At 36.9% G+C, this 24,228-nt stretch overlaps 1 protein-coding gene across 3 annotated transcripts in view; it reads right to left on the minus strand.

The window, feature by feature from the left end:
* The window catches only part of LOC149786288 (mitogen-activated protein kinase kinase kinase 7-like), a 79,926-nt gene that overhangs the window by 9,398 nt on the left and 46,300 nt on the right, over nt 1–24,228 (minus strand). For all 3 annotated transcript variants that reach the window (XM_089976674.1, XM_089976675.1, XM_089976673.1), the window contains 5 exons: nt 11,378–11,680; nt 10,569–10,660; nt 5,101–5,160; nt 2,635–2,690; nt 26–119 (listed from right to left, as the gene is read on the minus strand). In XM_089976674.1, the coding sequence (XP_089832800.1) occupies nt 26–119; nt 2,635–2,690; nt 5,101–5,160; nt 10,569–10,660; nt 11,378–11,680 (605 nt within the window). The remainder of the gene's footprint in view (nt 1–25; nt 120–2,634; nt 2,691–5,100; nt 5,161–10,568; nt 10,661–11,377; nt 11,681–24,228) is intronic.

The following is a 24,228-nucleotide window of genomic DNA, read 5'->3' on the forward strand; positions in this document are numbered from 1 at the left end:
AGTATCATGTGATGGAATGACATACATTTTCCTGTGACAGCTGAGTGAATTCCTCTGCAAGCTGCGTGCTGCTCTGCTGGTCTTTCACATCCTCCTCAAGTTCCCTCATCAACTCGTGTCTGGAATAAATGGACCACATTCAACAGAAAAGTCAGTGATTTTCACAGGCATCAACTGGTTTGGTTAAAAACGATATTTTTGTTGGTACTGACACTGGCTGCATATGGATGACATCCTATTATTTCCACAGAAAGATCATTGTTTGTTGGATTTTTTAATTTGTGGTTAATAGAAACCATAAAATCTATGAAAAATGGTACCCCTGTGCAAAATAATAAATTCCTAGTATCTCTAAATTTTTCGGATTATCCCACAACTATTGGCCAAAATTCTTGCCAACAGGCCTGAGGTTGCATACCTGGCCAATATCTGCCTAATAGCCATATGCAAGAGCAGTGGGATAAGAAATCAGTTTGATGCTGTCTAAATGTCTTAATGCTGTTTATTTCATATTGTTAAAAAAAAATAACTGTTTCAAAGTTTCTATAGCTTTTCTATCTTCATCCATACTTTTAGATTGCATATTGGCATCATTTGTCCAATACTGAAAACCCCTATGTCATGATGATTGTTGATCAACTTCACTTTTAGTAATGGCAGTCACATTTGACTGTAGAATGTTACCATTTTCATAAATCAGAAAGGTAATGAAGTTAAGACAGTCAAACTTCGTTAAATTCTGTTAAGCAGTTTTTAAAAAGTTACTATTTAAAATTTAATAATAGTAATAGATACCCTATTTTATGGCAGAATGGCATTATTTGTACATAGCCCTTAAAAGTATTTGAATGAATTCTGAATAATCCCAAAATAGTGTGTGTGTGTGTGTGTGATTTTTAATGTAGCTTTAACAATTTTTCAGTCACATCACTAAGATGTCTGCAGTGTGGCAGTTTATAGTGATGCCTAGCACTGAAACATCATGTTGCAGACACATAGCATGATGTCCAACCCAGTCACATTATCCTGACACCAGGCCAACCAGTCCTTACACTAACCTCTTAATGCTCAGCATCTAGCAAGGCAGCTGTTAGTACCATTTTTGTAATGTTTCGGTATGACTTGGCTGGGGTTCGAACATGCAACCTCCTGCATCTGAGGCAGATACTCTAACCAGAGCGTTCAAATCCCAAAATAAAGATAAGTTAAAGTCAACCAGCACTTTTTAATTTCAATTAATAATTTAAATGATTCTTCTCAAATTATATCTGAACACAACTAACAAGGATTCTAGGGGCTGAACTTAAAGACGGAATGAATAATTTGTTTATCAGTACCTTATAAAAAAAACCTAAGACACAATGAGTTGACCAGAATGTACGTTATATGTTGGCTTCCAGGCCTTTCTAAGGTCAAAAAGCTATGTCAAAATTTTTACAAGTATTATCTTGTCGTACAACCTTCAACCATGGACAAAATTTAGTTATCTAAACATTTGGTTACAAATGACCATTAGCTTAAACTACAACCTACAATCATGGATAAAAGTTAGGCACACAATACAGATATACATAAACAGTAGCAGTCAGTGATTAATGATAATAAAATTCATATTCCAAACTTTTAATTGTTTTAAATATTTCATAGAAACTAAAGTGAAGCCATAGTACTGTACAGATATGGTCATTGTCCAATGCCACAAAAATGGCCAGAGTGTGAAGTGCTTGAGATAAGTGTGAAATGTCAATCAAAGGTAATGGCTATGAAATGCAGTAAAATCTTCCTTACAAAAGATTTCATCAAAGATCATACTAATACCATATATGAAGCTCCATAGTAAAATTTATAAATGGACTGAGGGATGAATTAAATACAGACTGACAAAGGGATGGACAGGCACTATTTCCATGTCCTCATGTTTCAGGTGGTGTGAGAAAAACTTAATCAAAACAAGACTTAACATGTAATGTTGGTTTCAATAAAACATTACTGTTACTATAGTGATGCATAGCAAGACGTTCCTTAATATGACTTTGCCTACGTTCAACAGTGTGTGTGTGTGTGATTTGGATTTTTAACGTAGCTTTAAAACAAATTCAGTCATATCGCTACAATGTCTGCAGTGTGGCAGTTTATAGTGATGTCTAGCACTGGGGCATCATGCCACAGACATGTAGCATGATGTCCCACCCAGTCACATTATCCTGACACCAGGTCGACCAGTCCTAACACTAACCTCTTAATGCTGAGTGCCAAGTGAGGCAGCTGTTAGTACCATTTTTATACATCTTTGGTATGACTTGGGAGCTGTATGTATGTATGTATGTATGTATGTATGCATGCATGTATGTATATATGTATCTGTATATGTATGTATGCATGTGTATGTGTAGATCTTAACCCATCAGCACAATATTGGCTATACAGTACTGATTTACAAGAATAAACAAAAAAAATTGCAAAAAGTTTAGGAAGATAAATCCTTCTAAATAAACAGAAACAAGATGATAAAATAAAACCATGCTTGATTTAAATGGCATGTATTATACAGTCTAACACCTACTAAAAGGTCAGGAATCTTTGGAAGTAGAAATTTCATATACTGTCATGTTAAGTTTTTTTTTTAGAGATTACCTTCTTTGTTCTAGTAGAGCAATTTCTGTCTGAATTCTAAGATAATCATGGGCTAGCTGAAAGACAAAATCAAAATAAAAGCATAAATAAAATGCACCAGATCAAATGAAAGTTAAATGACAACACTGAAACAACACTTTGTTTCTTCTAAAGTTATTAATGGGCAATCTGCAAACTATACAACATTCATTCTTATTCTATAAAAGCATTTTTATTTTAATATCATTTTGAAAATGTCTAACATGTCTGTTACAATTTTACATCATTGCCAAGTTACTCGAAAACAATAGAGGCACCTAGTATATGCTAATATTCCTTTATTTATATATATATATATATATATATATATATATATATATATATATATATATATATATATATATATATAATTACTACCAAGAAAAAGGTAATACTGGTATGAGGGAACTGTCATGATAAGGGCAAGATGAAAGGACATTCAATTTGTGGCAAAGGAAAAGGTACTTTGTTCAATTAGTATACATTATAAATGTAATGAATACTTTTGGTAAGTTAAAACACTGGCACTAAAATCAATATTAAGCATAAGGCTCATGTTCTAGAACAACAACACTGCAAACATAATACATGTAGCCTCTCAATTATGGTTCAAATATCTCAATATGGTTTAAACCTGGGCAAGATTGAGGTCAAGATATATGCAATCAAGCTGCTAAAACAAATAAGATTAATAAAATTAAGGAAAGTTTGGCAATTACTTAAATGTACAATTTTTTCATTGATATTTCATCTTATGAGCAATCAATGTATCCATTTCTTACTTTTTGCCAAGTGTCAACTGGACATTTTGACAGACTTCATACACACACAGGCATCTGCTTTTTGCATTTTATTTTCATTAACAAAAACTTCTTTGGAATACTAAATATGTATCATCAGGTAGTAGCAGCAAACCATAAGTTTATTCCTATGATTTATGACAAATTTTCCCAAAAGCTTTCTGCTCTTTTTTATATTGTTGTTTATTCTTTTTTAAACAAAACATCTTTACAAATTATTCCTATCACTAATCACATAATACTGCCACATCTGCACTATAATAGTAAATCCACTTAAAGTTCATTAGTTTGGCAAAAGCTTTTCCCTTTCATTTCCTGCTTTTTATTTCAACAAACAAAGATTAATGCACTTAAGTTCATCAAGAGTGTCAATACTTAACATTTACTACAGCTTTGCACTGGTAAAATTCTGGTAAGAAAATCCATGCTCACACTCATCACTTGATATTTCTATCAAACAAATCACATTCTGGTATTGTCCTTTCATTGAAACTTGTTGTGTCACTAATTCATCTGCTGACAGTCATCTGTAATTGTTGTACACAATTACACCCAAGAATCCCCAGTCATTGGCAATGATTATCACTGTTCCCTCCTGGTTCACTGCAATGAGCGATCAAAGTTTCCATGTGATCATTATCAAATTGTGGCATGTCACTAATATTTTTGACGAAATGAGGCTCAAACACAGCAACCTCACGGTCCATGAATCAATCACATATATCTGCATGAATATTCCATACAAACTGTACTGCTTTGGCTGGCAAGTCAATGGCACGTGACAAACACTTCAGTTCTACACCTGTTACACTTGGCTGTAGAGCAAATCATTGCAGAGAGGTCCAAAATAGAGTCAATCTGTGAGGTATTTAGCTTCCAGCGATCTCAAAATCCATCAACATGCTGCACCATGGTAATGCACAGCAAAATCTTGACTTCAAACACTGGCGAAAGGTTACAACTTTCATCATTATTTTGGATATGTCAACAGTAAGCAGTAAACCTATGGCTGATACTTATTATTGTCTTACCTAGGCATATATAAACTGTTTAACTTAAAGAAAAAACCTTTAGAATAAGAAACAAACATTTTTACTGAAAAGGTGATCTTAGAAATTTTTCCATACTACTGTTCACTGAAGGATTAAGCTGTCCTTCTTGAACCAGCTATGTGCTGAGCAGCATAGATTTCAGGTAGCTTAGTTAAGTCAGTGACACCATTTTGTTTATTTATTAATTTTCCAGCACACAAAAAACTAGCTTAAACAAGACATTACATTTGAACTTTACTTTGTTCAAATGTTTATTTGACAGTTTCAAGCATGAATAATCAAAGACAATCTAATACAATACAATTACATTTTAAAATATTCTATGACCAATGTCCAGTTGCCGTGAGCTTTTTTTGTTGGTAAAAACCTCTAAACTGTCACACATGTCCAGAAAATACAGGTATTTAAATAAGCCATCTATATATATATATATATATATATATGTGTGTATGTATGTATGTATGTATGTATGTATGTATGTATATATATATATATATATATATATATATATATATATATATATATATATATATATATGGATGGTTTATTTAAATCCCTGTATGAAAATTGTTATAAAAGTGCCTCTCTCAAAATACCTTGCAATGCTGTTCAAATATCTCCATGGATTCTTTGCTCGAGGGACAAGGGGCAATAGGCTAAAATGATTAAAAAAAAGTAATGCAGTTACAGGCATGGAAAATGCTACTATAACCTTAATTCTGTAACATGTTAGTTCCATGCTTCTGTCAATATTATGTAAAGGGTACAGGAATGCTAAGCTAAAAATGTGTTTTGACAGGTATTATTCACCAAAACCAAATTGTGTTTTATACATTATTAATGACCTAAAAAAAACCCTCTTTTTAGTGAGGAGTCAAGAAAGTACCATATTTTGGGCATGCTAAACATTAATGTCTGCTATGTACAAATGTCACAGTTACATTTTTATTTCCTGTAAATAAATTTTGTATGCTGTATGGTGAAAACTGGTATTAACTGATGCAAAGGAAACTAGAAATTGTGTTTGTAAAACAACCTATACCCAACGCTGCTGTAATGTAGATAGGGTACTGCCAGTAGTATATCTCTTTAACAATAAACCAATGGTTTGCTTTGTTAAAAGATTTTGCATGAGCATGTAATTTCAAACGAAAAGCCATTTTTGCAATATCAGAAGGTAAGTATTACCCACACGCACACTACATTTTAATTGCAGTAATACATTACCTACCAATAATATATTGCTGAACTGGTATTATAATTATGCATAATCCTTATGGTATGAGTGTTCAACACCATTAGTTGGTAGGATACTGGGATATGAGTTGTGCCACTACAATTGAGTCCAACTAAAAAAATCTGCCTTTGTTCTGGTGCATCAAATATTGAAGGTAAATTAGAAGAATGTAGTACGAGTCCTTCCGATGGCAGTTTTCATCTCATCATCTCATGATAAGGATTCAGGTAAGCCCAAGAAGCAGCTCTAACTTCATTGGCACAATTCTCGATAGAAAGTCCCTTGAGTGAGGAAATTCTATCTGGTCATGGAGTCTATCTTAATCATCCCCTGCAACAACCTGAATGAGACTGTTTATCTTGAGAAAAAGTTGAGATACTGAAGGGAAGTGATTAATGGCCAAAAAGGTAGCATGACATGGAAATGAAACAGAGTTATAATCACCACTGAGCTGTAAATCTACCTTTGAAAATGTTAGATGCTCACTGCTCTTCACTGAGGTTAAAGCAAGCAAGAGAACTAACTCAAAGGTGGATTTCAAGGAAGCCTAAGTCAACAGTTCCTATGAGGCTTATTTTTTAAGGCTCAAAGAACAAATAACAGACTCTTCTCAAGATATTAATGAAAGAGAATTTAGTCTCTGAAGCTCACAATACTTGTAGAGACCAGACAGCTGGTTTTTTTTCTCCATAAGTTAGAGAAATTTTTAGTAAGGTGTAGCAAAATATCATCTGCTATTAATATAAAGTTGGAAAACAAGTATTTAAAAAGTTCATGAGTTATATTCAAGACTGAACAGTACAAAAATTATGTTCAACTAAAATTATTGCAAAGTTCATTTAGACCATATTTAATTTCAGTATAGATTTACTGACTACAGTTCCAAACCATGTGGAGCTCAATGACTTCTTGCTATCTCTCAACTTCATGTAATCCTTGGAGTTTGTTTTATTTCACATGGCAACAGCAATCATATCTCCTGCTATAAGGCATACTCAAGTCAACCCATATCCAATAAACATAATTCTTAGCCTTCCTGCTTTTCCACCCCTCCCAAGAATCTGAATATTTCTTTTTATACTTCTGCACTATTAACACTTTTGAAGACTTATTTTCCAATTCATTTTGAACATGTATGGATGCAATTGTTTAAAATTCTGTATGCAACAGCCTGATCATGCAGAAATTCTGCATGAAAAAATATGTACAGTTTAGGGCCTCTTAGATATTCCTGTAAAGTTAGTCTGGTTCTCTGACCAACTCCACTAAATTTAATATGAAATCCAGATCCAAATCAAACATGGACAAGCCAGTATCCAGATTTGACCGTAATAGTCATATTTCCGTAAATTTTGCTTTCATTCCTTAAGTCCATATTTTATGGGTCATTTTCATAATACTTAAGGTCAAATTGTAAGGGTTGGCAGGTCTGGCTTTTCTGGGAGGCATAATTTGCTCATTGCCTTCCCCAGGGTAAGGTCTTGAGCGAATGCTGATCCTCCCTATCTGGAGGGGCCCTGTCTGGGGGCATGTGACTCACTCTCAACCCAAGTTTGTCTTTTTCCTTCCTTGGAAGGGACCCTGGATTGAACCTTATGTCTGTATTACCACCAGGGATCCTTGGGCCTTATTGTTAGTATTTTAAGTTTTTACAATGTGAGAGATTCCAGGGATTGAGGAGTCTTACTCTGAGTCCTGCAGATCTCAAAGAAGGATATCATTTTCTCCTGGGATTGAGAAGACCACTTCTCTTATGACGGGAAAGATCCCATACTCCTAAGCTCAAGGAGTATTCTTCTGAGTCCCTAATGACTCAGAGAAGGATCCCTTACCCTCCTGGGATTGAGGACTTCCGATCCTGATAGACATTCATTTCTTTAGGAGCATTCTGTCTCTTGGCTTTACAAGAGACTGATCCATTGTGCTCCTTGAATTGAGGAGTGTCCAATATTCTCCTGGAATCACAGAGTATCTCATACTCTCCTGGGACCAATAAGTTATGCTCCTGCAAAACTCCATAATCAAATTTTCCCATTATGGCAGTACTATTCTTTAGGAAGAGAAAAATCCCATACCTTCCAGCGACTGAGGAGCAAAATATTCCATACTCTCCCAGGACTAAACAGTCTATTCTGAGTCCTCCCATGTGACAACCCTTTGACCGAGTAACAGCTTGATACTTGCTCAGTGCCAAGTAACAGGGTATGTCTATTTTTGAACTTTGTTACCTTTCCACACAACAGACACATGCTCTGTTGCAGCTTTTTTGAGACTCTACAGACTGTGATGAAGTCCATACATAAGCACCTGCATATGTTAGTGAAACTGGGGAAAAAGAATTGGACAATATTTACAATGACTAGATGATGATTTACAAAGACTAGACTATGACGGAGGTTTTCAGAACTTTATCAGAAAATGAAGATGAAATCTTGGACTCTGTACCAGACGACATTTTATACTGACATTTATAGAATACTGTGAATGAAAAAAACGTGGACTTAACTTTCCCCATTTATTTGTAAGACATATAGAATGAACATATGGGATTTTGTGAATCAGATCATTCTGAACTATTTTTATACCTTATAAGACAAGTCACCCCTTAAGATGAACCTGACTAAAAAACTACACTCAGAATAATAGGAGGGTAAAAAAGAAACTGATTTTGTGTAGCCTTAAAAAAAAGAGAGGGGAGGTTGACTTATAGTAAAGTATATATGGTACTGCTAAAGCAAGTCTTCTGAAATGAAAATATTATAAAAATATTCTAATTTGACAATATTAACTGCACTGCCAAAGCAAGTATATCATACAAATATTGCAATATCATTTTTTTAAAAGTAATGTTTTGGAAATACAAAGAGATAGCAATACTTACCCTGAACCAGACTTTATTACAAGTAACTGCCAAAGCAAGTACTTTTGCAAATATTTTAAAGTCGCCTTCTTCCCAATCAAATGAAGAAAGAAAAAATTAAGTTCCAGAACTACAAAAGGGTAGCAATGCTTATCCAATGCAACAATTACTACAGGTATTGCTGAACCAAGTACTTGAACAATGTTCTAATGGATGAAAAAAAGAAATAAAACTCTTGCTTACTAATGGGTTGAAACAATTTATTATATGTACTGTCAAAGCAAGGTAACAATTGTAAAAAAAACAAAAGAAATAAAATCCCTCGACTAAATAACGAGTAACATATGATTACCAATACCTCAAATATGGGGGTAATGGATATTAAATTAGGGGAAAGGGGGGGCCTATCCTCTTCAATTTATGTGTGGCAATTTATCACCTAGTCCCACAAATCTCAAGTCCACAAACAAGAAAACATAAATGTGTGTAACCTGTGCAAGCTAAGCAAGAGATCTGAGTGATCCAATGGGGCTATCTGCATATCCTTTCTTGTGAACTGTGCAAAGAAAATAAAGAATTATACAAGGAAAAAAATTCTGGAACTGAAAATGGGTTGGAATTACATACCCACGCTGGAACTATAAAAGGGGGGGGGGGCCCAAGTGGTCAAAGCGCTCTCCATTACGGATCACTGCCATCTCACGTCTGTCGTCTAATGTGGGTATGTGAGAAAGCTTGCCAGTAGCTTCTTGTGGGTCAGTGGTTCTTTCCGGGGTTTTCCCGGCTTCTTCCTCCACCATTAATACTGACTGCCATGTATAGCCTATCGTGCGCTGAAAAATGGTGTTAAACCCTACACCAACAACAACAATAACTATAAAAGGGCATTTGGTAAATATAACACCACCATTTACTGATGAGGGTGCTAAATTATTTTTTTAAAAACAACAAAATAAAAACAAATGTAAAAAAATACACTGAAATGCAGCAAGAACTGTGTGCGACAAACACTCAAATGAACTAATGCATCATATTGGGACCAGGTTCTTTTCTCAGTTCCAGAACCTTCCACTCTAATAGGAGGAAGGGATCATGCATAATCATATATAATGTGTACCTTGGATGTGTGACTTAGTAACAAAGATGGCATGAAATGCAATATTAGTAGGTAATGTTGTTGTTGTTGTTGTTGGGTTTAAGTCCATTGTTGTTGTTGTTGTTGTTGTTGTTGTTGGATTTAAGTCCATTTTCAGCACAATATAGGCTATACATGTCGGCCAGCATAAATGGTGGAGGAAGAACTTAAGAAAACCATGGAAAGAACCACCACCCAGTGAGAAGCTACTAAGCATGCTTTCTCATATACCCACATTGGCCAAACCCGAGACTCAAAAACATGCAGACAGAGGTGAGATGGCAGTGATCCACAACGATGAGCGCTTTAGTTCACTAGGCCACTTGGGGGACCATGGTAGGTAATGTATTACTGCCTTTAAATGTTCAGCAATACCTTGAATATTCTTTGTGCAGTCATGATAAATGAATTCTGGACTGACTTGTTAAACTCCAAATCATAAAGGGCCATAACTTCATTAAATAAAGCTTCATTTATAATAAAATTTGAACAGGTCATCTACTTGTGAGCCTGTTAAAGTGTGTAGCACTTTGTGGCTGTAAGTTTAATAACTTTATGCTATCACATCATAATGGATTCAGGGCTGATGTAAGGATTGACAGTAGCAAAACTGCCATCCCTTCTCATAGCATAGTGGAGGTAGCATAAACAAGGAAGTTCCATTGATTGAGAAACAGAAAAGGAGATAGGTACAACACTGTTAATGTCTGATGTCTTTTGAGAAATATCAAAAGATGAAGACTAAATCAGAGCCAGCTGAATAAAAAAATGTTGAATAGATACAACAGACAAAAACAAATGCATACATGCACATGAATCAATAAGATTTTACCTGGTATTGGTGGTCCAGAGCCTGATATACAAGATGCATGGCAAAATTGCTGGAGTCAGAGAGAGAGTTGGAGAGGTTGAGGGAACCAGGTCCTGAAAAGAAATTATATCTTTCAGTTCTTTTCCTGATCCTTTTAAAACTTGTGAAGTTGATGTTCACATGTGCTAAAAAAGGATCACAATCAGAACCTTGGGAACGAGTTAGCTCAAGTTGGAAGAAAGTCTGGCTGATAGCTGTTAGATCATGAAGTCAATCCCAAATGCCACCTGTCTGAAAATTAAAACACATTTCCACAGGTGTTACATACCTAAAAAATCTATTCAATCAACCCAAGCTCAAACAGATTTTAATAAAGTGGGTATTTTACTGCCTGGTTTGGAACTAACAATGTTTTTTCTTAAACTTTTGCCAGGGTAATTTGTCAACATCAAACTTATGATATAGACATTATTAATCTTCCAGATATTTACTCAGCACACACTCAATGTCAATTATGGCTCTCACCAATATTCAGTATAATGAATACAGACATACACTGAACATACAAAAACTGTCCAAACCACATAGCTTGTAAAAAATGTGTCATAAAAAAACACTGATAGTGCTTATGGCTGCTCAAACAGTCCAATATCCTTGTCCCAGATCCTTAAAATTAAACAGTTTTGTGTATACGGAATGCTTGTATACATTTTTAGTCAATTTATATGCATACAATATGCAAATACACTATCTAGAGTTATGCATCACTAATTTTAGGCAAGAGTAACATTTTACTTAGACACATAATATTTCCTTCCCTCAATACTGACCTGAAGGCTGGGGAGAAACTGGAACAATGGGCACTTCGGATGTCCAGGATGCAGGTCGTATTGATGCTGAGACAAGTGAAGGGTCTTTCACTCCTACTGGTTGGTACGATATAGTTCTCTGTGGAGTATTTTCCTTTGAGGAAGTACCCATGTGGTTAAGTGTCCCAGGATATGTGCTAACATGATGCACTGGTGACTGCGGCATCTGTGGAGAGCCAGTGGGGAGTAGGGGTGGAGTTAAACCACTGTAATCACTGCCAACTCTTGTATATTCATCTGATCCAATCCTCCTGTGACCACGACCTGCAAAGTAGGTAGATATCAGTAATTATTAATACTGAATGGAAAGGCAACTGTTGCTTTGACCAGTAAAAGAAGCTTGCACATTTATTGATATGCGGAAGGTTACCTAGTTAGTGCTGTTGCTACAAAACAAATAGGGTAATGTTCACACAATAGTTTTAAATCTGACCTGATTTCAAATTTAAATGTAGATGGGGTGGGGTAAAACTAATTTTAATGATGTAACACCTGTTGCTAAGAGAAATTGTCCTCATCCATACAATACAAACTCTATTCTCGCATTAGATGGTAAGTTTTGAAATTACAGAACTAGAAGAACACAGGCCCAGACTGTTCCCTACATTATAGACCCATGTGCAACCATCATCCCTTTATGTATGCATACTTTTGGACATCACAATGGGGTGGGAAGGAGGTAATCTGAGAGCAGTGACAGACTGGTATTATATCATAAAAATTAGTTTTACTACCCACCGACAAACTACATTTTAATATCAGTAATATATTCCCTCTTACAATATGAAGATGAGTTTGCCAGAGTGGAGGGAGGCAGGTGGCCTCAAGCACTGGTACAAACAAGGATATAATCACACTTACAGTAGAAATGTCCAGTAGCCTAAGTTGATATCTGCTTGTGCCACTTCTTGTGCTATGACTATTGGCCCGAAGGAAAAACTTCCATCACTCAGGTGCACCAAAGAATGAAGGAAGAAGAAAGAAGGTGTGTGTGACAGTCAGTATGTGACTTTCATAACATTCTCCAATGACAAAAGCAGTTAGACAGGCCTATGAGGTAGCAAGACCTGAACCACATGGGCTTTAATCTTCCATTTCCTACCTCTTCTTTTCCTTCTAGAGGCAGCCAAATAGAACTGTAAAACCCTAACTGGATATTAGAGTTGATATTTATCATCCCCAGCACGGATATGACTGAAACAGTACCCCAATATGGAGTGGATTTACTAAAGGAAGGCTGTTGTTTGTGTTCTTGCTAAATGGACCTGGTTGGTAAATGCAAGAAAATGATTCATAAGTTTCTCTGAACTGTAAACAATCTTCTTCAATAGAAGGGTATGAAGCTTGTTTCTTTTTTTGAGGACAATAAAGACTGCAAAAATTAACGTTAAGATCCTCAAAGAAAGTGTCACCCAAAGGTTCAAACATGTGTTAAGTTAAAGACCATAAAACACATGAGGGATCCCATCTGGGCATTAGTGAGAGAAACATCAGGCTCTGCTGCTCAAAATACTTAATATGGTCAGAAATATGTAAATCTGAACCAATGGCCAGCCGTTTTCAAAATTATAGTATCTTGGATAGGACTGCCCTATAGCCTTTAATAGTAGAAACCAAACAGTTCCTCTCTTTGAAAGGAATAGAAGAAAATCAGCAATTGTGCTCATAGAGAGATTGCTAAGATTACTACTGCACCAACTGCAAAATATTCTACACTTGACATCCTGAACTTTGGATGCAGAGCATCACCTGGTCTGAATGATGCACTTAACTTTGCTCAAAAATCTTGCCCACCAGGGTGAACATGGAGAATATTTGGTCAATTGTGCAGAAGAAAACCCCTGTGCTGTGATACCATATTTCATGTAAAATTATATGTAAAATAAATAATTATCATTTTGTGGTATGACCATGTATGAAAAATAAAGGGATGATACCTGGACAAGGTCTATTGAACATACGACAACCTAATGTACAAATCCAGTCTCATTCTGCTCTCAGATCAAGAATCTGATTGTTGTTGAGAGAGAGAGAGAGGGAGGGAGGGAGGGAGGGAGAGAGAGAGAGAGAGAGAGAGAGAGAGAGAGAGAGAGAGAGAGAGAGAGAATAATCTTTATTGCTCAGTTACCTGTCAGTTGTTATTCCTTATGGTAAACACTACAAGGGCACTATTATATTCCATTGGCAATTAAAACCTGAATAAATAAATCATTTTGGTTGTAATTATGAGATCCATTGTCACTGTGCCACATGGCTATGCAGATGTAATATAGAAGCTAATTAAATACGCTTGACCTTTAGCTTGGTCTTTTCCAGTAAATACTGGATTGAAGACCAGATGCATCTCAACAGATAAATTAAGGAGGCTCTACGTAGGGAAATGAGGCTCCCTATGGGGTGTTGAAAATGTGTACGACAAGCCCATTAGCCCAAGAACAATATTAATTTTCTGATACCTGTGATGAAGCCAGTTGAAAAAAAATAAGCAAATGTATTTAATAGAGAGTGAGATAGAAAGAAAGACAGAGAGAGAGAGAACAACAAAGCAAATATTATAAACACAACATGTTATTTTCCAGGATATAATTTGTGAGCCAATGTTTGACGAATGCACAAAACAAAGCAAAAACATTATGTACTGAAAAATTCATAATTTTCAAGAGTTTTACAAGTTTTCCAGCTCAAAACCCTCAAACCTTTCACATCCTTCATCACTAGAAAGACTTTCCAATGGAGCTTCATCGTCACTCCTTATGCAGTGGTCCTCTTGACCATTTATTGCATTTGAAATGCCAGTAACTTTGAAACTAATGAGTATCATGTCCTTTTACTTATTTATCACTTCACTGGCCTCAAAAATCTAGTCAATCATCTGCTGCTCTAATGGGGCTGGAATTTTTTTGTTGCCTTCTCACCAGTATCCTTGGCTGTAATATTTTTGGAAGCCAGGTCCTTCATGTACGTTGACCATTTTTTCCGCAGCAGTCCCTTGAAAGTTTATTTAGATATACATCCACAGGCTGCAGTTTACTTGTGCATCAACCAGGGAGCCATTGTTGTTCTGGAATTTTTTCATGGAGTTTTTAACTCCATCAGTCAAACGGCCACTGAATGAATCCAACACTAGGAGAGAATGTGCATGCTTTGTGTGCGCTTTCCAAACTTCACCAATATAATCCAAAATTAGGTGGTCATCCATCCATGCTTTTTGTTGAACATTCACTACAACTCCCTTTGGGATTTTTACAATTTTTAAGTTTCCTTTTCCCTGAAAGATTATCATGGGTGGCAACAAGTCACCAGATGCCAGGCATGTCACTACACAAGCTAAATGGCGCTTATCACTGCTGGTACCTCTGATATGCACCTCTCTTGTCCGGACTTTATCAATTATCTTTCCTGGAATCAAGTTGAAATACACTGACATTTCATCCATATTTCCAATTAAATGTTCATCTAATTCCTCCTCCTCCCACAGCCTTCTTATATATCTGGTAAAGAAGTCTATTTTTTTTGTCTATGTCTCAAGGTAGTTTTTGTGGTAATGTAGTTCTGCATCTCAGTACAAGTCCATTTCGCTTGAAAATGAGATGGAGCAAGGTCTGTATTTGTCTAGGTTTGGTATTTGGCCTAGTTGGCTCACCAAAGATCTATTGTGAGACAGGCTTTGTCTTTTGTATATTTAATCTGCATTGCTTGTTGACTTTTCTCAATGATTTTAAAATGTATATCCATATTTTGTAACTGTACTTAGTCCAAAATCAAATTAATGGTCTACCTGACTAGTGACAGTTATTTTGAAAACAACATAATACACAGTTAAATATTCAGATTATTAATTGTAAACATGTTTACTTCAGTTTGAGTCATAGATACAGTCTTGATTCTGACAGACGAAGGTTCCGAAATTTTACATTAAAATGACAGAATATTTCCAGAAAATGGTAATTGCAACCTATGTCAAGTGGAGGGGTACATAAAGTAGTTTACATTAGGATTACTCATTCGTGCATTAACATACAAAGTGGAATCAGTCTTATTGTTGTGTTCAGTTTTTAATTTGGGTGGATTTATTTATTCAAGTTATTATTCACTAGGATTACGAAAGTGCTTAATAAGACTACTTGGATTAGAGTATTAATTTGGAATTATAGTGAATTTCGTCAGAGGCATTTTGGATTATAATAGTGATACATCAAAGACTTTTAACACATCACCCTATTCCAGGCCACTGACACATTAGCATATTCAAGACTACAGGCACATCAGCATATTCAATATTGGAATTTGTTTTGAATACCACTGAAATTCAATTAGAACTTCATACATTTGGACAAGCAAAAGAACTTTTTGGACTATTTGGGATTTAATTCACAATAATATAAGTTCTTTTTTAAGGTTTTACTTTGTATTCATGAAAAAACATTCTTTGCTGAATTTTACAAAACTTGTTGATTTTCACTCTTTTCTGTTACCTAGATTAAGACCATAGAGTCGTAAGACTTGTCAGAGGGATTCTAAGAAGACATTATGGATCAACCAGACATCAAAATACTGGAGGACAGGAGTCCCCAGTGACCATGGGTGAGCAGCAACTAGTCCCATTACTCTGACAAAGGCTATCAGTGTGGATGCTTGGCTGAATGGCAGTGATAAATTGGAAAACCTGGTTCAGACAAAACTGGAGGCAATTCCTGTGATGAGGAGAGATGTAAAGGAACTCAATGCTGGAGGTTGATGAAAATTTCCCAACTGTCAGACCTTATGGTATTTCTGACTGTAGTTGTGGTCAACATCTTGAAATGCTCCTTCTGGAGAAACTTGTTAAGCCAAAAAGGTCAATAATAAGCCAAAACTGCGATCTTTCTTGGAAGTCCAGGAACAGAAAGCTGGAGACATGTCATTTGACAACCTCTTTAACGTGCTCTTCTGTAGAAGATATTACACATCTTCCAACTGTTGCCTTTAGATAATCAAGGAGTAAGAGGCTGGATATTGATCAATTAACACCTTCTTTGCTGTGCACTTCAGTAGAAGAGAGTGCACCTCTTCCTTTAACAACGCCAGATTTGACAGTTGGAATAGCATGGGGGTCCTTGTCAGGATATAATCCTGGAACTGAAGCTGGTATCCTCCAGTTATAGAGTACCTACCCATTGTCTGTTATGTTCAACCAGACATCTGAAAACAGATCTACCTATGGTAATTATTGGAAAAGGAATCACAGGAGAGAGGGCGACCCGGAGGTTGTAACATGCCCTTCCTTAGGAAAGGGAAAAGGGTTCACAAACTTCCTCCATGTGCCTTTCCAGCAATCCTGTCTAGCAAATGACAGGTGAGGTAGAGGATTAAACTTGCTTTGATTCCTTGATTAGGTTTGCATCTTTAAAAAAAAAAAATGCTCATGGTCCCAGGGATATGAACATGCATCCTGGCTGGATTTGATGGGCCACAAGCCATTGTGGGTGACCAGTATTGTGAATCCATCATATATTTAGATGCCATTGAGATGAGCCCTCTTAATAAGGTCACTGCCTCCAGAGAAGCAACCTGAAGAAGGTTCTTACTGTGCTCTAGTGTGACTTTAGATGTGTTTACAGCAACATCCCTGCAGAGATGGAGCAACTCCACTGACAACACCTTGGGTATGGGTAAAACATGCCCAGGCAACCACCTCCAGCAAGCACTTATGCATACTAGAGACAGGGATTCCTCCTTTGGAAGGCTGGAGGCTGCTGAAAAAAAATCAATATGTGAGGTTATGGATACAAGCAACCTAGCCTAAAGTTTAAATGCCTCCATCATACCTGGAAGTCAGACCCAGTTGCCCATGGAAATGCACGTTTGACACCCTCATCATCCAAGAGGAGAGATTTAAGGGGCCAGACAGCAGAGTGTACCCTGTAGCTAGATGCATAGACCAGAGGTCTCAACTTAGAGAACTGGGGAGTGGCCACGCCTTGTGCTGCCTAGCAAACCTTTGGCCCATACAAAACCTTTACAAATGCTCCATGACCATAGCTGAATAGGGGAGCAAAAGGATACCTGGGCATGAGGTAGTCCAAAAGAGTCTCTCAAAGTTGGAATGAATTTGTCATCTGAGCTTAAGGGCTTGGCATAAAAATCCTATGGTAGAAAATGGTAAACTTCATTTGCTGCCTTATTCAAATACTAGATCTCCTCTTCCTGTCACTTGAGCAAACAGGTGTGATGAGGCAAGGAACCTGAAGGGAGGAGGATGTGCCATCTCAGTCTCTTCTGAATCAAACCAACTAGAGTTCACTAAGACTGACAGTACATCTTTGTCCCGCTCTCACTCCTGGGAGGCAGGACCTTGCTACCCCATTTCTCTCTGATATGCAGGATTTAGGGATAAGGAAAACCTCATCCCAAAACTCCTCATGTGGAGTGAGGGAAATGTTCTAATTAGCAGATGTCGCAAAAGGACATGAATGTTTCTTGACCTTCCTTAAGCATTTTGGGGAAAAAGACCAGATTCTTAAATCCTTTTTGTTGTTGTTGTTAAAAAGTTTAACACCATTTTTCAGCACAAGATAGGCTATACATGGCGGCCAGTATGAATAGTGGAGGAAGAACCGGGAAAACCCAGAAAGAAACACCGACCCATGAGAAGCTACTTGCAAGCTTTCTCATGTACCCACATTGGGCGAGCCCGAGACTCAAACCCACACAGACAGAGGTGAGATGGCAGTGATCCATAATGGTGAGCACTTCAGACCACTTGGCCACACAGGGTCCCCATCTTTTTTGTTCCAACTTTATAAGTAGATGATGTCAGGCCACAACCTGCAAGATCAGCCCTGGTCTGATATCCATGGCAACATAATTGGATAGGAATTTACTTCCCTGAAAGAGATGCTTTCACATCCTGTAAAGTTATGTGGGATTAGAGGGAAGAAGGGGATGCCGATCCAATTCCCTTGTCAAGATTGGTGCACTGATGCCAACTCTCAGTCTCCAAAAATCAGTAGTTTGGTGAGAGGCGGTCTCAACTCAATCTGTCTCCATACCACCGAGGTTTATTGATAAATAATTGCAAATTGCTGCTTGTTGAACAATCACCCATCACTGACTAATGGCTATTCAGGCAACTCTGATCTGAAGGAGGACCCCTCCTCAAATCTTATGGAGCTAGAACATAGCTTTCCCCTTCCAGGGTGGTTTAATCTGCCTGTTATTATAACTAGGCAGCAGGCTGTGAGAAGATGCTACTCCTCTCTCATGGCTTATTAATCCTCTCTTGGAAGGGAACATGGATCTAACCCAACTAGGTCTTGACTGGGTTAGAACATCTATCATTGGTACAAGGGTCTGAAAACAAAGGACAAGGAACAATTAGAATCAATGTATTGTTTTGTGTGTTGATGGGGGATAAAAGTAATTTTAATTATGTAATACTTGAATGTCAAAATTGTGTATCTTATCCTGTCTGCAAATGCACAAAAAAACTTGTCCATACCAGATGTACCATCTTTCAATTCTATGAAATTATAAAATATGCAAATTGACCAAGTCAACCTTCATCCTTAGCCCAAGTGCAATATTCTCTTCCAGAACCTCAAATAATGAAAGACATCCACATAGGAGGAATGCCTATGGCAAAAGTAACAGGTAAGTGTTAAATAATTAAAATAGCTTAACCCCCCTTCAAAAAGTAGATTTTAATATGTTTACCAGTCACTATTGTGTACTTGAATTTGCAAACAAGAAGGAAGGCTGATGGACTGAAAATGAGCAACAAAAATAATGATTATTCACCATGTACACAACCACTCAACTGGTGCTAAACAGCAGCTGTCTGGGTCACTGTTCATGCAGTGACTATTTGACCCAGAAATATATACCTTGACTCTGATTTGCTAATGACTGAAGGTAAAACAGGTGTTCATATGAGATCACCAGAAGCAGCACTTATAATATCCCCCAAAGACGATTCAGTGAAATATACTAAGGAAGTAGCAATAGCCCTTGCTTCTTGAGCATTTATCCTCATTAATGAGAGGGCTCTCTCAGTAAGAGAACAATAAAATCTATTGATGGTGAGTGAAATCCATCTGGAGATGGTGTATGCTGAAATACCCTTACCCTTTCTTCTTCCTTTATAACTGCTAAGCAGAACCTAAATATTCTAACTGGGCAAAGAAGTCTGTCGTGATCATTCCCAACACAGATGCAACTTAGACTGGAGATCTCCATTGAGGAAAGCTCTCTTCTGGTACGAAAATCTTGCTGACACAGCAAGAAAACAGAACTGTAATTCCCACTAAACAATAAACATTCCTCCTCTATTCACAAATCACTTCTATTTACTTCAGATAGTTGTAAGTGTAATATTTCACATGAAGCCATGCTAAATGGTTCATATCAGGTTTAAGTCAAAGCCTATAAAACACATGAAAGAGTCCATCTTGCCACCAATAAGCAAGACATTGGTCTTTGCAGCTCAAAGCACTTAAGATATGCCAATGAAGATCTGAGCCAGTGACTGACCTCTGAATAATTTAAGTCTGAGTGGGAAACCTTAAAACCTTTGATTTATTGAGACCAGGCAAGATCTCTCTTTCAAAAGGAATAGTAGAAAGAAGTCATCCACTTTGCATGTTAAACCTCTGACACTGAACATTTCTGGACCTGGACAATGTAGTCAGCAATCTTGCTTATAAACTTTGCCTAGGAGGTAGTTCACTTGAGAGAAGCCAAATATGAAGGTAGAGAATCTGAGTACTGATGTGGAGCAGAGTATCTTTATGTTACCGAATCAAATTCTTACAGTGAGGTACCAGTAACACCACTGGTTGAGTGATCAAAGGTTAAGGAGATTGATGAACCAAAACCTTTCATGCCATAGAGGTACTATCAGCATAATCTGAGCGGTAGATGTCCTGACTTTGTGAAGTACACACGGAATCAACCTGAAGGGTAGGAATGCATAAGCCATCAGTCAACCACACCTCAGGTTCAAGGCATCCACTGCCCAAGCTCTTTGGTCTGGGAACATGGAAACATAAAGGAGAAGCATCCTGTTGAGGTTTGTTGCAAACAAGTCCATTACAGGTTTCTCCCACATAATGAACAGAAAGTCTGCTGCTGCTTGATGGAGAGGTGTTGTCAGTGGAGTTCTGTTAGGACTACCTTCACTGATCTGAAGAAACTGTTCACATGAATATTTTTCTTTCCTAGAATGTGATAAATTTGAAGTGTAGTCCCTTTTAACTCTGCCCAGCATAGAAGGTTCCAGGCTTCCATGACAAAAGAAGGTTTCCGACTTCCATGCAGAAAAAGGAGTTACAATTTCCAAATAGTTTGTTTAGAAGAGGGACTCTTACTGGGACCAATGGCCCTGAAGAAGGATTCCTTTTGGTTTTAAGTGAGCTCCACTCTTAATCCCACCCCTTGCCAAATCTGATGTGCTAGTGTACAAATAGAACTGTGGTTTGGGACCTGCAGAGCAGCTACTATCAGCAGTTTTCTTTATCTGTACATTACCTTTAGAGTTACTTAAAGGTCAACCCTAGAGAAATTAGATCTACAGTGAATCCTTATGTGGTTTCTAGACTGCCAAGAGGAGGAACTAAAGATGTAAATGGATTCTCCCCCTGGGGTACCAGATATACCATGAAGTTCAAAGTTTCCAGAAAAGAGATAAAGTCTAGTTGCCAACAAAGTCTTGGCCTGTAAGCCCTGAACAAATCCAGGGTTTTGTCTATCCTTTCTTTGGGAGCACAAATCTGACCCAGAAAGGTATGGAAATTCATTCGAGAAGTAATGAGATCTGATTTCTCTAGGTTGGGAACAAGTCTTAGCTGAGTTATAATAGCCTTAAAGTTGGTCATATGACATAATAGGGACTGTTTGTTGCTAATGTGCAGCAGCCAGTGAATGAATTACTGGATAGAGGAATCACCAGATACCTCACATGTGCAGCCACTGCTCAAATCACTGTCATGGAGAGCCTGTATGTGGAGGTTAGACCAAATGGCATGGCTCAGAATTTAATTACTTCATGTGGGGGGAAAGGTTGGTATGTGGAAATAAACATTCTGAGATTACTGGAAACTGCCCTGTCTCCAGGTCTGATAGCTTTCTAAATTGTTGCTGCTGTTTCCATCTTGAAAGTTTCCTCTCACAGAAATTTGTTGTTTTTTTTGTTTTGTTATTTATGGTTAATCTGTGTTTCATGCACTTTTAGGTACCATAAATATCCAGGATTATAAATGCAGGTCACTGGATGTTTTGAACCCTCTCTACTGCTTCTACTCTTCCCTTAATTTGATTACATTTCACTGACAGGGAGTTCTGCAAATCACAGTTGTAAAACCTCCCTCATAATGGAAAGGACCTGCCAATTTTCCATATTGTCTGACCAGGCCTTTGAAAAGTGGGCTAACTGAGCACCTGCTTGTATTAAAGGAAGTGAGATGCACTGTACTGCAGGAGAGGTGAGGTGACCATAGGAATGCCTACCCCTAACTGGGAAAATAGGGAGGAGCCAGTAGAATTCCTTACCTTGCCCTCGAGTACAATTAGTGTGGAGTAGGCTTATATGACAGATGGCTACTTTGCCACTGAAATTGCATACTTTGAATTTATAATAAAATTTTTATTTCATTTATTTGAGTCTGTGAAGTTATATTTTAAATCCTTTAATTCAATGGTTCGTACTATAGTAAAAGTACATGTATACTTTGTTGTAAGAGTTTCAATTATGAGAAGGACAATCACTAAGGTGAAGTCAACAACAAAGTAGGTCAAGAATTACTTGTGTATGAATGGGGGTCACGTAAACAAAGCATGTAATTTATAGAGCAATCGCCCTACAGAGAGTTAACATGAATTCTAGCATTTGATTGGTTCAATGTGATTTGATTGTCAGAATAGGCCTGTCTTTGTATGCTGACAACCAAGTTATTGTGAAAGGGAATAATATGATTAAATTTTGTTCTAGAAATTATTATAAATCAGAAATTGTTTTTTTGAAAGTAAATGGATGCTATATAATGACCATATGCACCTTTTATTTTATTCTTGTATAATTAGGCTAGTATTCATCAGAGTCATTGCGAAGAAAATGGTGATTTATAATTACATATTCATTAGATACACCTGAGTGAGTAAACACTGATTTACACAGTCACTACTTTGTGATTATGTGATTATACTGAAGGACTTGAATATTTAACTAATTACATCAGATTATGTGAAACCTACAAGGACTTTAGTGATATTCTTAGTTCACGAGATTACAGTGAAGTAAAAACATTTGGATTAATAATGATGTTAAATTCAGTGGTATTAGCACAGTAACAAATAAGCACTTTGGAATCCTCGTTCGGAACACCTTGGAACAGTTCCATATTAATGAGAAATTGACAGTACAATTAGGATTATTAGAATGATATTTATATTTAGTTCTTTCACTTCGTTTGATTTTATATTTCATTTTTAAAAACTTATATTTTGGAAAACTCAAATGCTTGAGTTTAAGATAATCTTGTTACTCGAGTTTAAAACCCTCAATGTAACAATACTCATTGTTAAATTGGACTGCCACATGGTTCAACCAGGTTGTGTTCTCTTATTGATTAGCTCACACATGGTAAGCCAATCTTATCTGCATCAGTGACATAGGAATGACTGTATCTCAGGCATGATCATAACTATGATCAAGGGACTTGAAAATGGGCACCCTTGTGCCAGTAACATCATTCATAAAGGGGCACAAAAAGAAGGCTGAACAGGATCAAGTCCATTTCTGCACTGAATAATCCCCAGAGTTGCAAGAACTCTCACTGAAAAGCATATCCTGTTGAAAATGGACTCTATGAGTTTGATAATCCCACCTCCGAACTACTTCAATTTTCCTCCAAAGAATAAATGTTGTTTTAGATGCAGCAATGCATCAAACATACCACTGAGTCCTGTATTTTGTATTACTATGATTGGTAAAAAGTAGATGGTAATGTTCTCACCAACAGTGAATTGAACTTGGAGTGACCACTGCTATCACTGATCTAATATCTTTCAACAGATACAACACATACCATTTTCTTTATCACTTAGCCTTCCCCATATATACAATGTGTACATCACTTTGGACAACCCTGCCTCAAAATAAACTTCTCAACAGAGAACCTGATGGACTTTTGTTTAATACTTGCTGTAATGGAGCAGTTAAGACAGCAAAATTCATTTACATCATCTGGTGGTTACAATCACAAATGAGACCAAGTACAATATGAGTGAACCAACCTGAAGTTTTACTGAATACATATGTGACCTAGCATAATTGGATTTTTAACATTTTAACTTACTTTTCATTACCTTCCTTAATATTTAAGTACGACTCTGAAAATTGTTTTTCAATGGAATGAATTTATTCAACATTCAAGCATATTTTAAGGACTATTGATTTTTTTCAAGCACTTTTCCAGTACTTTTTCGAGCCACCCTAAAATTCAAGCACTTTTCAATACAACCACCAAATTTCACACACTTTTCAAGACTTCACAAACCCTGTTTTAGTAATAAGTTATTTTTCCTAGTGGATCATCATCATCATCTGTACAGGCTCAAAAGGCCTTTATGCCAGGATGCTAAGTGAATTAAACTGGTCTGGCATCTTTTTGTTAAGAAAAAGCTGAAAATAGCAATCGCTGATGATGGATTCTGGATGACTCATGATGGATGTTGGACAAATGCTGAATGACACATGATGGAAAAAAAGGACATACCATAAGCACACTTGTGTCTTATGGCCATGAACAACTAAACATCAATGAGTAGCTGGTCAA

Source organism: Sinohyriopsis cumingii, chromosome 12 (genome assembly GCF_028554795.1).
Source record: "Sinohyriopsis cumingii isolate HCF-2022 chromosome 12, ASM2855479v2, whole genome shotgun sequence".
Taxonomy (NCBI): domain Eukaryota; kingdom Metazoa; phylum Mollusca; class Bivalvia; order Unionida; family Unionidae; genus Sinohyriopsis; species Sinohyriopsis cumingii.